This window comes from Budorcas taxicolor, chromosome 9 (assembly GCF_023091745.1).
Source record: "Budorcas taxicolor isolate Tak-1 chromosome 9, Takin1.1, whole genome shotgun sequence".
Classification (NCBI taxonomy): Eukaryota; Metazoa; Chordata; class Mammalia; order Artiodactyla; family Bovidae; genus Budorcas; species Budorcas taxicolor.
The window spans coordinates 40,847,695-40,864,073 of record NC_068918.1 but is presented as its reverse complement, the minus strand read 5'-3'; the positions used below and the strand labels follow the sequence as shown (position 1 = coordinate 40,864,073).

At 34.8% G+C, this 16,379-nt stretch overlaps 1 protein-coding gene across 1 annotated transcript in view; it reads right to left on the bottom strand.

The window, feature by feature from the left end:
* Window positions 1-16,379, bottom strand: part of ASCC3 (activating signal cointegrator 1 complex subunit 3) — a 315,102-nt gene that overhangs the window by 136,142 nt on the left and 162,581 nt on the right. The window contains exons 13-15 of the mRNA XM_052645754.1: window positions 15,310-15,444; window positions 2,693-2,884; window positions 2,157-2,381 (exon numbers count right to left, since the gene is read on the bottom strand). Of these exons, the coding sequence (XP_052501714.1) occupies window positions 2,157-2,381; window positions 2,693-2,884; window positions 15,310-15,444 (552 nt within the window). The remainder of the gene's footprint in view (window positions 1-2,156; window positions 2,382-2,692; window positions 2,885-15,309; window positions 15,445-16,379) is intronic.

The following is a 16,379-nucleotide window of genomic DNA, read 5'->3' as shown; positions in this document are numbered from 1 at the left end:
CTAAAGACTGAAAAATTCATTACCTTGAGAGCACAGCACACACTCATTGTATAAACTAATTTCACACTTGGCTTCCACAGATTACCAAATTTAATTTCACATTCAAACTATAATTTAAGGGAATTTGTTTCCTTAAGAAGAAAATTTACGTTAATTGGGAACTAGTCTAGTAGACAAAATAAGATGAAGAAAATTTAGCAATGGCTATACTTCACTATATTAGCAATAAATTTCAAGGTATATGTTTTGTTATTTGAATGCCATTTATAGTATTAAATGGAATTATGGTTCTAGACAGTCGACATTTCTGAAAATGACAAACACTAATAAGTAGTTTATGAATATCAGGTGAATCTGTGGGCTACAATTCATTTTTAATTTTTCAGGAATTGACCAAATAGTTTCACTGATGATGGTATTTTATAGTCCCTAAGAAAAAGAATTCCTGAGGACAAGAGTTACTCATCTGTGTCTTTTGCATAAAAGCATCACTATTTGGTGTCTACCACTTACAAAAAGCTATCAAGGAAAATAATCCTAACTTTACAAAGGTGTAGGCCTTCTTAATATGCTTTTCTAGAAACATTGTATAAAAGAGTCTTGCTTTTTATTATAGTTAAGAGAAATGATTACTGCCATTTTGGAAAATATTTAGTCCTGGTCTCAGAAGGTGGCAAATGGTAGGTTAATTAATATAGAAAAATGTATTTATTTTTAATTTACCACATTTTATATAATTGAAATTAGGCTACAATAAAAAGATTATTTTTGTAGTTAAAAAGACTTTAGTTTGAACAGTACTAGTTTCAAAAATTAGTACCTGAATGAGCTTTGGGCAGTCATCTATCTCTCTGAGAACAATATCTCCTGAGCATCAGTACTGACAGAATATACAAAAAGTACCCAGCAGGTTGGCACAGCCTCAGTCCATTGCTACTGATACTATCTTTGTACAACAGACTATTCTATCATAGATCCTAGTGACCCAAGACCTAACTATTAAAACCATGCCATTATAGTAGGCAGTGAGGATAAAAACTGAGTTATAGTATTTCTTTTGGAGACAATCCCTACATCATAATTAATTTTCTAATTTTTTATTTTCTTATAATTTTGCTGCTAGAAAGCAGCATCTTTCCTGATTTCTAACTTCCAACTAGATCTTCTAGACCTTACCTAACTTTCTGAACCCAGATCAAGTATTATCACCTTCATGAACAAAGCCTTTCCTGATAGGCTGCGGCCAAAGGTGTTTTCTCCTTCTACTGAATCCTTCTTTAGAACTTTATTACCTACCAACACTATTGCACTGTGTTTTTGTATCTTTTCCTCCCATTCTGGACTATATCCTCCTTAACAGAGGAATTGCATACTGTGTGTTTTCATCCTCTAAAAAGACTCGTAGATAAGATCAATAGATCTAAGTGAAATTTCTGTAATACTTCAGTTCAAATAGTTCACTTATTCATGTATTTAATAGTTATATTCCACCTACTTTCAAAAACTGAGTCAACTTGAATGGGAAGAAGAAAAGTGTTGCGTGACAGCACAACAATAAAAAATGCTGTAAGAACAGCAAGAACTCGCTTCACTGTTTGACACACAGATTCTTAACTTCAGATGTTTATCCTCTTTACCAGTTAAGATGTTACCTAGGCTTCCAGGGTCTGCTAGTTGAATCTTCACACAAAAACACATCACAACGAAATAAATTATAATACTGTAGCTGAATTTAAGCAATCATATTTTCTATAACAAAGTTAATCAAATGAGCTAAAACAGAAGAGCTTTATTAACCTTATAAAACCTTTATAAAATACTTCATAATAAACTTTATAAAAGTTTGTATGAACACAATTGTTATTACTATTTCCTTAGTTTGTATAGCTGTGGTTAGATTTCTGTCCTTTCACAAAACCTCATGACTTAAAAGCATAGTCTTTTAGCCATGAGTTGTTATCAGTTCTCATTTGCATTTTATATTGCTCTGATCTAACCAAGGATATCACCATTCTACCTCTTGTGTCTCATGACTGTGTATGAAATAAAATGTATTATTTTATATTACAAAATAGCAATCAACTCAACCTTTATTTTTCTTAGTTCTTTCTTGAAGCTGATAATTCCATTCCAACCTTTTGCTTATTAGCTCTTACCTCCGCATTTAGATTATCTGCAAGGCTTTCCAGAAACTGGCTCTCAATTGGGTTTTGTTGAGTGAGCAAAGAGAGGTAATGGCTGAGTTTATCATGGGTTGTTATGATGATTCCTTCTCCAAATTTGTCAAATTGTGGTCTTCCGGCTCGACCAAATATCTGCATGACATCTAAAATTCCAAGGTCAACAAAGGAGCCTCTTTTTGCAGCATATATTTGTGTTCCCTAGATGAGGGAAAGTTAATAAAAATTTACATAAACACACACAAATATAATCCTGATGAGTTGAATACTGAAATTAGGCAAATATGGCAAGATCTCAAAAGTGTACTTTAACTAATCCTTTCATTATCTGTGATAGAGTTAAATTTTCACAATATAAACTAGATTCTTTTGGAGAAAATAATTTTGACCTTATATGAATAACATTCAAAGTCACCAAAGCAGCCAAATCACAATAATTTTCTAAATAAATCAATCCATAGGTTTGCTTTAAGATATCTCAAATCCATGTAAAAAGGAAGGTAAGCTCTCACCTTAATAATAACAGCATGAGCAGGAAGATTGACACCCCAGGCTAACGTAGCCGTACAGACTAGGACTTTGATATGCCCATTAGAAAACAAGCTTTCAACCAAATTTCTGTCCTGCCGAAGCATGCCTGCGTGATGAATACTAAAACCATCTGGAAATAATTCTCGTACTTGTCTATTTCTTGACTTTTGCACCTAGAGTAGACAGCAACAAAACATAAAAGTGTTATTTAGCATTTAAAAGCAATTGTTATTTAGCATGTCTCCTGAATAAGTTTATCAAAGAGAGCATATAATTATGGTTAAGCATCTTAAGGTGTTACTAAGTTTTAGTATAAAATGTGTTATACAAGATCACTTAAAATTATATTTCAGCTATCTTAAAAAATAGGTAACCTTGAACATGGCACAAAATCCAAAAGGAAAGAAGTTACACTCAAGTGTTTTTTTCACTCAGGTATCCTCTTCCTGTAATCAATCAGCATTACCTTTTGTATTCTTTCAAAAGAAGTCTATTAAAAGTAAGCGTAATTCTCAGTGGGTTCCAACTCATTCAGAGTAAAGGTAAGAGTCCTTACCATGCCATACCTATGAAAATCATTCCCATCCCCGAACCACACTTACTCATGCCAGACACAAGCACTGGCTTTTTCTCTAAGGTCTTTTTTTTTTTAAAACAAATCCACACCTGCCTTGAGGTCTTCACACTGTCTGTTCTAGACTCACTGCCTTGGAAACCTCTCCCCCTTACCGAGATACACTGGTTCCGCTGGTCATGTACTCCTTCTTATGATAATGAGCCAATAAGCCCAGCTGTGCTCCCCTCGCACCTGTGTTCCTGCTGATCTCTGACAGGAGGGCACTAGCCACCTGTCTTATCTCCTCAACTTTACATCTGCCCTGAATATACTAACCCGATTCTGCGGGCTGGTCTTTGGCCTGGTCTGAGCTCAGACGTGGGGTCTGGTCCACTTATCTGTACTTTGTGTAAGTTCTACAGCAAATCTTTTAAAATTCACTGACAGCTCATCGTACAATGGAGAAATTTTTTCTGCAAAATTAAAGACTAACGTAAGTGCTCAAAATTTCTGTTTGGGCACCACATCCTGCTCATTTGCTGTTGCTCGAAAAATTTCAAGTTCAATATCTTGATAGCTTCTTTTGAAAGAGTTTTCCATAGTTTTTATGTAAGGTGCACTACACTGGCAGGGAACAGGGTTCTAGCACAGACTTCATCACACTCACTATCTCTTAAAATTGGAAACTTCTAAGTTAATAATAATTAAGAAAGTGATCTGCGAAAACCACACTCCATGAAATCTGCTTCGAATGTAAAATGGAAGGGAATAAATTAACAAACCGCACCATCTAGTGGCCAGCCAAGTAAATAACAACTTGGAAATATATACACAAGAAGATTTATCTTTTTAAAATTTCATGGGGAGAGTATTACTTCATTTTTGTGCAGTGTGGTCAGCCTCTTAAAAATAATTTTATATGCACACATTATGATTAGCTCCATTGGCCTTAAGTTAAGGATCATACTGCCTTAACTTTAATCCTTTTAGATGTGTCTGTTAATATCAATCTCACAAATACGGGCTCCATGTTATGGAGTATTTCGGTCTCCGTGTTATGGAGTATTTGCTAGTATCTAACAAAGCTCCTTTGCGAGGTCAAGGTAGAAAAAGAAAAACATTTTACCTACTTCATTTCTTTCCTAACATTCATGAGTGAACATTCAGAGCCAACAGAGGAAACTGAAAAATACTGCTTAGAGACATTCAGAGCAAATCATACCGCTGGATGGCTCTTTTGGGTGCATCTGTTGTTTGTGGACTCCTGAACTGGAATATCTTGATGCGCTTTTTATAAATGCAGATTTTTAGTCAAAATCCTGTTGAGTTAAGCCTTGACTTGTGACACCATGATACAGTAAGAAGCTGAACACCGGAAATATGTAACTGTGGTGCAGAATATTCCTAGAAGGTTGTAGCTGGATCATGGGGTTCTGATACAGCACCTCCCACCCTGACCAGGTGGGTTCAACCAGCTTGGTCTCTGTAAGCAACCAAGAGGTCCCAGGGGTCACTTCTCCTTTGTCTCTATTCTTACTGATATTCTGTGCTGTTGCTTTTTTAAAAAATTTTATTACTTCAGTAGAGACCTGAAGTGACAACAATCCTAAAGTAAGACTGGCTTGGTCTTTCTCAACTATCTTTGAATCTGAAGCTGCTGTTTTTGACCTAGCCTAGTTCACAGTAGAAATAAATGAGAAATCTTAGGAAAGAGATCCAGGGATAAGTATGCTTTAAAACCTTATTTAAAAAATTATCATATAGTCAAATTATCTTTTCACTTTTGGTGTACAGTTCTATGAACTTTAGTATATGTTCAAACTGTGTAACCACCATGATAATGAAACAAACAGTTCCTTTACACACCCCCTCAAATTCTCTTGTTATTTCTTTATAGTTAAACCCTCTCCTCCTACAGCCCCTGGTAGATCAGACCCCCTGATCTGCTCTAGGAAAATATGTGACTAACATTTATATTAAAACTGATAGAAAATTGTAAGAGCAATGGAAGAAAATTTAAAGGCTGTCTAACATTTAGGTTTTCATCCTTTTAAAAGACAAACTAATTCTAATGTTAGTTAGGGACCTTAGAGCACAGAAATAGAAGTCTAAAAATTAATCTTACAGAGGCAGTGTAATGGCACTGACATTAAAACCTGATAAAGCAGCAGAAAACAGAATACAATAGAGAAATATCTCTTGAGAATATTAAACCAAACAGTAAAGGGCTTTGGAAAATAGAATTCGCCAATGCATTAAAACAATATATCACAACTAAGTAAATTAAACCCCAGAAGGCAAGGGCACTATCTATACCTATAAATATATTTATATGAACATGCTTATGAACGAGTCAAAGGAGAAAGAACATAGATGATCTAAAGGCACTGAAAGCTCACAAAAGACCACATTCAATCTTAATGAGCAGAGGTGACAATACTGATTTTAAACCACACTGAATCATAAAACATTAGGCGTATATCTATTAAAGTTAGAAACAAGGCAAAGTTGTTTACAATCAGCTAGCCAATGTCTTAAATAATGGAATCAGACAAGAGAAAATAATAAAAAGTAGAAATACTAGAACAGAAGAGATCAAACCAATTATTAGTTGCAGATGAAATAAACATTTATTTAGAAACTTGAGACTTAATTAAAAACTACTAATGACTGAATTCAGAAAGGTGACAGTCCCCCAAATCAATATTTTAAACAAGTGTTTCTATATATAAACAATAACTTGTTAGAAAATAAAAGAGAAGAAAATATCACATCTATAAAAGCCATAAAAAAACAGAAAAAAGCAAGAAATAGGTAGAACCCTACAGGAAGAAATCATCATAACACTGCCAAAGGATACTCAACAAATGAAATCATATGCTTTGTTTTTGAGTTGGAAAAACCTGATTTGATAAAAATATGAATTCTCACTAATGTAATCTGTAAATCAATATATTAACTTAACTAAAAGGTAAACATCATTTCTTGGAAGTGATACTGAAGTACATCCTAAAAAGCACACCTGTATATTTATCCAGGAAAAAAAATTCTAAAATTGAAGAATAATGAGGATGCTTATCCCAAGCACATATTAAAAATACTATAAAAACAGGATAAGTAAAGTAGTTTGATACCAGAGAAGAGTCAATAAGCTCAAGGAAATAGAGAAAACTCAGAAACTAACTCAGGCAAATGTGAGAATTTTGTATGTTACGTTAAATTTTATAATCAATGGAATAAACAAGGAGTCCTGCCTGCTAATGCCGGAGATGTAAGAGACATGGGTTCGATCCCTGGGTCTGGAAGATGCCCTGGAGAAGGAAATAGCAACCCACTCCAGTATTCTTGCCTGGAAAATTCCATAGACAGAGGAGCCTGGTGGTCTATAATCCATGGGGCTGCAAGGAGTCATACACGACTGAAGCGACTTAACACGGACATTCAGAAACTCATTTGCTGCAGGAGGTCATCAAAAAGATGTGACCACCAATTTGACCCACGAGCTGGGCCCAGGTAATCAGAGGTGCCTCATCCTTTCCCCAGTCCTTGGAATGTGTACTCTGCTTGCCTTCACTATGCTAGTGGCTGGCCAAGAACATAGCCTTTAGTTAGAAATGCAGTGTTGACTGTACGTAACTAAATCCCGTTAAGGCTTCTATATAAACTTTTAAGATTGTAGCAGGTAGGTTTGGAGATCTACTTGTATGTAAGTTCCCTTAATTTTTAAACCTGAGACCCACCAGTCTAGAATGGTCGGCCTCTTTCTTCAGTGTCTCCTTGCCCTCTGTATACGGAGGGTTTCAGATTATACTCAGAAAGGTCTCGAGGAGAATGCAAACCAATACCATCACTGTATGTAGTAAGTTCCAGATGGATCAAAGATTTAATAATAAATATTAAAAATTAAATTTAAAAAGGGCTGGAGGACATCATGATTAAGTGGGTGTGGCCTTTATAAGCAAGACAAAGCCCAAATACTATAAAAACTAATAAAAATCTCATCATGGTAAAAATATTCATAAATAAATCAAAATCACAGGTTAGGAAAAATGTTTGTAACACATATAGTAGTACATGCAATTTACAGAAGAAATTCAAATAGCAAATGTGAAAAATGCTGTTTCACTCATAAAGAAACGCCAGTTAAAAAAATAATGAAGTATCTTTTTTGCCTTTTAATCTGTCATAAACTCAAAAATTCTAACACTGCTCGGTGGTGGCAGTTAGACAGGAGGAAGTTACTGTTCCAGGAAATGTAAACTGGAACAATCTCTTTAGTGGGCAATTCAGGACCACTCATTCGCCAAACTTTTAAATGCATGTACCATGTTGATGGATGAATTCCACTGCCAGGAATTCCATGATGTATCACTAAGCAAAAAGAGCAAGAGACATAAAAGTGTGCCTAACACGATCCAGTTTTTCCATACTGAACCTCACATGCAAACACACACAATGGTAGTTGTACAAAATCTTCCCTTGAAAGGAATATAAACGTAAGAAGTTTTTTTTACAAGAGTTTCATCTGAAGAAATGAATGAAGGTAGATGGTTAAGCCCATGAGTTATGGAGCTGAACTTGTTTATTATTAATACAAGATGCCTGCTGCTTCCTCAAGTATCAGAACAGTTGTTTTCCACCTGGCTTCTCAGGGTGAGCTCTACTTGGAGGCTAGGCTTTTAGGCTTCTGTAGCCTCTGAAGGGCTGGAGGGGTATAATCCACCTTGTTCACATTCTCTGAACAGAGTATTGGATTCTCCGAGGAAGCCATCAGGGATCCAACACCACTGGATATAGTCTCTCTCTACATGGAAATTCAGCACAAAGACTATTAAACTGTAAAAAGGTAAAGGAAGTCAAGAGAGTAGCACAAAAATTATCTAAATTGGTTTTCCTGGACTTTATATTTCCAGTTCTCAGAAGTCAACTTACCATACAGGGCTTTATTTTTCAGTAAAACTAAACCAGAATGGATAACTGCTAAGAATCCATTAGCACACAGAGGATGCTAAATTTTTTCCCCCAGTGAAAGCACACCCCAGCTTCCTTCTATGACTTTACTTACCTTTTCCCTAACTGTGACACAGAAAATCAGTGTGACTACTTTTTAAAATGAATAAGGTTAAAATATAAACACTTTCTAAAGTTGACTTCTAAACTAACACAAATACATGGTTAAAGGAAGACTGACAGCAAAAACTGAAGATATTAAAAGAAAATAAATTAACTCCATAAGATGAAAAAAATATGCATATGTAACACAAGACCTTTAGCTCAGTTACAAACCCTGAATGAAAGCGTAATGGGAAAGGGCATAAATAATTTAGTGACCTCTGTAAGCCTTCTGAAGTAATTTATCTTGACAAGATATGCTTTAATGTAGATACTTTCAAATCCATTAAGAAGAAATAATCTGTCATCATAAAAACTAAAATTTAACCAGAAGGAGGCAAATAGTTTCTAGCAAATTATACCATTCTTTTCCACAATTACCAGTGAGTATGCCTTAATGATATTAGAAAAAAATATTATAGAGTCCTCATCTTGGGAAAGTGCTATTTTCATCATTCATTGTTTATAAAGTTAATCAATGAACTACTCTTCTATAGTCCTCTAAATTCTGACCAAAATCTATATACCTAGCCCTTCCTTCACCTTACAGTCCAGCGGTCAAGAAATACTCATTCTTCAAATATATGAATTGGTTCCCTTTGCCCATGTTCTTGTTCTTTTTCTCTTGGAATGTCCTTTTCTTTCTTCCTTTTTATTTTTATTTTTTTGGTAAAATTTCCTTTACTACTTTTTGTTGTTGTTGTTGATTACTGAAATACAAGACCACCAGCTTAATCTCTTTTTGTCTTTCTGTTGAACTGTTCATTCTTCTCTCATGTTATATGCCACATTTTTCTTTTCTTATACATGTATTTCTAAATCCTCTGTGGGATTGTACTTCTTGCCTCATTTGGTCATTTATTTAGAGAGGCACGTTTGATCAGCTGAACTAAAATTGACATATTTAGAACTGGATGTCTAATATACTCTAACATCGGTTTTCTTAGTAGGTATATCATATTTAATTGAATTAACTGTCCATACTTTAAAATTCACCTAGTTCTGGACATTTAGCTGTCTGTAATTTTTTCATTATATTTAATATGTTTGGATGAAACTCTTGGTGTACATTAACTTTTCCAAGGAAAGGTTCTCAGGTTTAGTATTTCAAGGTTAAAGGCTCTGAAAAAAAGTTTGGCTCTTAAAATATACTACCAAAAACTTTTTAAAAAGAACTGAACTAATTACTGCAACAGGAAATCTAGGAGTAGCCAAATCCTCAATCACCTTCAGAATTTGACATTATCATTTTTAGTGTTTGATAATTTATTGGGTTTAAGAATATACAGTCTATTAATGTATACAACTTTAGTGATTTTTTTCCTATAGTTTATCTATTTTATTTCCTTCTTTTCTTCGTTTACTTATTGGAAACCATGTTTTAGTTATTAAACATAATAAGTATAACATCTAAAGATATAGATATTAACTAGTCTGTTGTATTTGTGACTAATATTTCCCCAACCTATTTATTACTTTTTACAACTCAATATATTTTTTGTTGTCCAAAATCTTCAAGTTTAAATGTTGTCACATCTACTAATCTTTAAAGCTGTCATCTTCTTTACCTTCAAAGTTCATACATAACCATTTACAGTGTTTACTGTGTGACTGGCAAGATCTATGTTACCTCATTTTCATTTTGTTTATGACAAATTGTAGCCCAAGGAAGGAAAAAGACTGACATGTTAGAGTATGCGAGTCAAGATTAAAACCCAGGTTTGCCTGGATTCAGTCTTTATGCTAAAGCGACTATTTCCCTTTGAAAATGAATAAGTCATGCCTCCAAAAATCCAACTGAACACTCAGATCTATTGTTTAATTAATTTTCTTTGATTTCATTTAAAAGTTAATATACTTTTAACATTCTTTTTATGAGGTTACAGACAGACAGCAGAATTAATATATTAGCCTTCAGAAGGAAAGGGGGTTGATATGCCTGAGGAAAGAATAAACTCTGAGATAACATTTTATACTTATTTAAAGTAAAAAAGTAAGAGAAAGGGGGTTATTAGGTACCTGCTACTCTCATTAGCTAACAGATATCATCTATTCCTGGAAGAGGAAATTCTAATTTTATTAGGCTATCGTGATGCTGGAAAGCTGCTACAACAGAAATAATTAAGGCTATCAATATTAAGTATCTGATAACTTATATCAAATCCCAATTCCTAGAACTTAGGCAAAGGCTAAAGCTAACCTATGAAAACAGGAGATGGTTGGTAGATACAGATAATATTAAAAAGTCATAAAATAATACTTCAAAGTAGTTTGAGGGTACATACCGTTACTGGCTTTTTCCTAGTGTTCTGATTTGCTTAATAGATATCCCTAATAACTACATTCATGAGACTTGCTGCATGATAGACCATATCTACCTGTGTGTGTTAGTCACTCAGTCATGTCTGACTCTTTGCAACCCCAAAGGACTGTAGCCCGCCAGACTCCTCTGTCCATAGGATTCTCCAGGCAAGAATACTGGAGTGGGTTGCCATGCCCTCCTCCAGGGGATCTTCCTGACCCAGGTCTCCTGCACTGCAGGTGATTTCTTTACTGGCTGAGCTACCATGGAAGCTCATATCTACTTATAACGAAAACTTTTAATATCACTAATATATGTAAAAAATTGAACCACATTGGTGTCCATAAATCGGAGAAATATGGTACAGAGTGGGTGGGAATTTAGTACTAAAATATTTAATGCCTGTTAAAAGTTTTGTCCCTAAAGGAAAGAATTTATTTCACTGAGATGGAGAGTGAAACAGAATCTGAAGATTCTAATTAGAATAATTTATTCAACTTAAAATTATAATTAAAGACAATCGCTTACCCAATGAAAATGTGTGTATCCCTAATGATAACTTCTACGAATAAACATAATCTACTGCTGCTATTCCCTAAAGTATGTTCTATCTTATCGAAAATAGTGATTTCTTAAGAAGAGTTTCTCTGTGGGAGAGGGTGACAATAATATGCAAAGTAAATTTCTAGAAGTAGATTACCATAATACGACACGTAATGTTTTATCATTTTTCAGCTAGTTTCCAAAATAATTTCATATATCATTCCATTTGACTCTCACAGTAAACTACTGGAACAGGTATTATTTACCCCATTATTATTCCACTTGATAGAAGAGAAAGTTTAGGTGTTTAAGGCTTCTGAGGTGAAGTTAGAGCCAAAAGTTTTTTGTCAATGTGCCCTCTTACTTTGGGCCTCATTTGGAATTCCTGAGATGCTCCCTTCCTCTAGGAGAACTGCAAGTACCATCTTTATAGCTTAAGTTACTCTCAGAGTACTTCATTTTCTGTTCTGTATTTTCCTGTTTCAGTGGACAATTTGGAAATAACAGTTGGTTTTGCAGCTGGGAGTGAATTTGAAATAAAAAATGGGACTGGCATGAAGGGTCTTGAAATATAACTGGTACTGGGAAGAAGAGATTCAATTTCAGCTGTGATTAAGGTACAGACATAGCCTTATTATATACACACACCACTCCCCCAACTCCACGAAAAAGAATCCGTAATGAGTCTTATTTATTATTTAACAAATAAAGTGACTGTACGTTGAATAAAACTGTGAAGAAATGCTTTTTAAAAACCATACTTGGTGAGTTAGGAATTGAGATGGTTACTTTAAACACTTAGGAGTAACGTATGGCTATGGCACAATAGGTGTTGAGCTGTATTTCCATCAATAGGAGTCATGAGACTAAATTTTTATGTACTACCATAGCAAATTTACCTTCTAATTTTCATGTTTTGAATACTTAATTTTCCATTTTTCAAATTTGTGAGAAGAAATATCTCCTACCACCATGGTAATAGTGTACTTCGATTGCTTGAAAGTTAATACTATTCAAGTTTAAAAGGCATTTCAAGGAATAGGAACAAACATATATCCTGTACTAGAAGAATAAACTAAAATTCTAGAGCTTTGAGAAAACATTCAGAAAGATTACTATCTTTTGTTATAAAATAATTTCCACGGTGGAGGGGCCAACTGTTTTAAGTCTTTCTTTAGGATATAGCTGGGCCTAAGAAATGTTCTTCCATTTAATTAAAAAAAAACAAAACAAAACCACAAACTCAAAGCTCTAAAGCCTTTAGCAAACCACAGGTTGGGTTTGATATATTCACTTTTGAACAAACAGGGTGCACTGTTTGTGCAATGGGTGGTGAAAAGGTAGACTTCGGAGTCAGACTAACTCAAATCACAGCTCCACTTACTACACGGGAGTCTCTGGGAAAATTTATTCTTTTTTCTCAGTTTTCTTATTTGTAAAATAGGGATGAGAATCTTTAAAAGACAGAATAGTGGCATTCTGTCAAATGAGATAATTAAAGTGAGAACATCTCTTCAAAAGGCAAACAAATTTTAGGGTAGCTACGATCAGCCAAATACTATATTAAAAAATATAACGGAGAAAAGGACAATGTTCCTTGAAAACATGTACTTATTAATAAATCTCTGTGGAATCCACCCTTGTTCAAAAAAATAATAACAAGTAGGTCAGGATAAAAATCAAGTATAATAAAAATATCCAGAAAAAGGTCCAATAAAATGATTAGGGGTTTCCAAGTCTACCTAACTGTAGGAAAACTCTACATTTCTCTGCCTTTTTTTTTTTTTTTTTTTCAGCTTAGTGTTCTGTGATTACATGTTTGGTGGTGTGGCCTTAAATAAATATCATTTGAAAATGTCTCTACATAAGCTATTTCTATATGCTTTAGACTATTTATTTGAATTACTTATGCATACATGTCACACCAAGAGATAACAACAGTACTAACCTACATCGTAAGTTGTGACCACTGAATAAGTAATAGAGAGCAATGAAAACAATGCCTGGCTCAAGTAAACTCTTGATAAATACTGAATATTATTATCACAATGAAACAATAAACTTGTATGATTTAGAATAGCAATGACTCTCAGAATGGAGAGCTATGAAATAACCAGAAATCCACAAGGTGGCTCTCAAGGCTTGGCTGTTAAACACAATAGAGCTGCTCTGTGTTTCCAAAGAAAATGAAACAAGACTTATGAACGCTGACCTTACTTTTCAAAGACTCTCATAAATTTATAATTAATAGATAACTGGAAGAATACAAAGCTGCATAGTAAGTGGTATGTAATAGAAAATTTTATAAAGAGAAAAAAATGGATAAATTTTGTAGTTACAGTGAAAGAGAATCTGACATTCAAAACAACCTGTATCAGATTATCACAGATAGAATTTAAAATATCAATATAAAATGGTAAAATTTACAGCACAATCCTAATAACCAAATACATCTTATTAAGCTAGTAAGTATGAAGGTACAGAGCATATGTAGCAGCTGCTCAGCACCTATCAGTTCAATCTTATGCGTACAAAATATTTTGAAGTTCCCACCATTTTATGCATACAGTTTTTTTTAAATTAAAAATTTATTTGTATAGCTTTAAATCAAGGCAAAATTTTCTGCAAATGGGATAAAGGGCATTTTCGGTTTTGTGAGCCATAATCTCAATAGAAAGTACTCAATTTTCCCCCCATGTGTAAAGACATCCATAGAAGATAAAGGAAGGGCTCTGATTGTTTTTTAATTAAAGTAATTACAAAAAACAAACTAATTACAAAAATTGCCACCTTTGGCCCTCAGGCTGTAGTCTGTCTACTCTATGGAAATCATCATTTGATATGAGTAAACAAAATCTTTGGTAAATCTCTGAATACTGCTGCTGCTGCTAAGTCACTTCAGTCATGTCTGACTCTGTGTGACCACATAGACGGAAGCCCACCAGGCTCCCCTGTCCCTGGGATTCGTGGGTTGCCATTTCCTTCTCCGATGCAGGAAAGTGAAAAGTGAAAGTGAAGTCGCTCAGTCGTGTCCGACTCTGTGTGACCCCATGGACTGCAGCCCACCAGGCTCCTCCGTCCATGGAATTTCCCAGGCAAGAGTACTGGACTTTGAATACTATCCATACCCAAATAACCTATAGATGTGCTTCTCAAACTATCATGTGCAGAAATCCTCTGGAGATCAAGCAGAAATGCAGATTAGGAGGCAGTAAATCATGGCAGGGGTAGGGGTGGGTAAGGCTTTGCCTTTGTAACAAGGACCCAGACTTTTCAGGCCCTTTGAGTATATACTGAATAGCAAGGCAGTTGTTCTGAATCTTTTGGGTCTCAAACTTGTACTTTCAAAAAGAGCTTTTATGTTTATGTTATTTACAGGGAATTCCCTGGTGGCTCACATGGCAAAGAATCTGCCTGCAATGTGGGAGGCCAGGGTTTGATCCCTGGGTTGGGAAAATCCCTTGGAGACGGGAATGGCTACCCATTCCAGTATTCTTGCCTGGAAAAGCCCATGGACAGAGGAGACTGGTGGGCTACAGGCTATGGGGCTTCAAAGAGTCAGACCACGACTCTTTCACTCCTCAATGTTATGTGGCAGCATGAATGGGAGGCAAGCTTGCGGGAGAACGGATACATGTGTATGTATGGCGGAGTCCCTCTGCTGTCCACCTGAAACTACCGTACAGTGTTAACTGGTTACACTCAAATATAAAATAAAACGTTTTTTTAAAAAAGAGCTTTTGTTTATGCTAATTACGTCTGTCCGTGCTGACCCTAAAAAAAATTTATCTTTAAAAGAAGAATCCATTAGACATTAACAGATTGTAGAATATTTAACTGTATTTTACACTTTAACTATATTTTAAAGAGAACTAAACATTACAATTATAATCACATAGGAAAAAGTGCTAACTGAACACATCAAGCACTGAGATCCTTTGAAAGTCAAGGAAAAAGTAAAATTATAACATGATATTTCTATAATTTAACTTATTAGAAATTAGAGACCATGGATCTTCCATATATAAAATATCTGGCACATTATGTATTTTGGTTCTTGTACTGTTTTGTCATTTGTTCCCTACCTGTTTTTCTGCATGTCCATATTCAGGTCCTTGAGTAGGTAAAAAGCAGGAAATATGGCCATTATTCTTGGCTCTCTCTATTAGAGACATAGCTGTTCTTACAGTGGCATTTCTAGCATGTACAAACACCATCACCTAAAATAAAGGAAAACAGTGGATTTAATATTCACATTCATTAAGAGATAGCTTAATATTGGTCTGGAAATCACAGTATATAAACAACTATTAACTTTTCAAAATAACCCTCTAGCTTATGAACATGTCAACATTTGCTTATTTTAGAACAAACTGCATTTGGATAAAGGCAAGTTAAATAAAAGTCAATCCTATGGTTTTGTTTATCATTAATCCTAAAAATAGGCAGAAGTCAAAATGAAATTAATGGATTATATAAAATGTAAAATTTAATGTATGCATTTTTCTTCTGATGATGTGATTCATTAGCACAATCATATATTACGAGTATAAAAACATACTAGAGCCTTATTGTCCCTAGTCAATAAAACTGCCAATATCATTAAGATGTTTAAGGAAACTGAAAACAATAAAGATCACTTTTCTTTGGATGAAACTGTGTCTAAGAACAACCATTTAAAATAGAGTTCAGGGGACTGCTGGAGAAGACAAAGCTTCTAGAGAGGTATTTGGAATTTTCTGTTGTGGCAGCCTTTCTACAAAGTGACAGTGGAAATCTGAATTAGGGGAAGTTGAGTGTCTGGATGCTTTGTCAAGAGGAAGAGGATAAAAGTCCTTTCAGGGATAGCAGTCAGGCAATGTGAAGGCAAAAAAGAGAGTAAAATCAGAGAGTGACTGGAAGTCTGCATTTGCTGTCTATCAGGTCCTGCCTTCTCTTCTATGTGATGTTTCTTCTTTGGTCTCCACTCTCCTGTCCCCTCCCTTCACAGTTCAACCCCAGCCTTCTGAAAGAGCCATGACTAATTCCTAATTCTTGCCTCTCTTTCCAGTATCTCTCCATGTGTTCCTGTCAACAGTGTTTTCCCAGAAGCTGGAACTCTGGTGTTATCTCAGGCTACACATACAGAAGGATATGTAACAGACTGCTTTCAGTC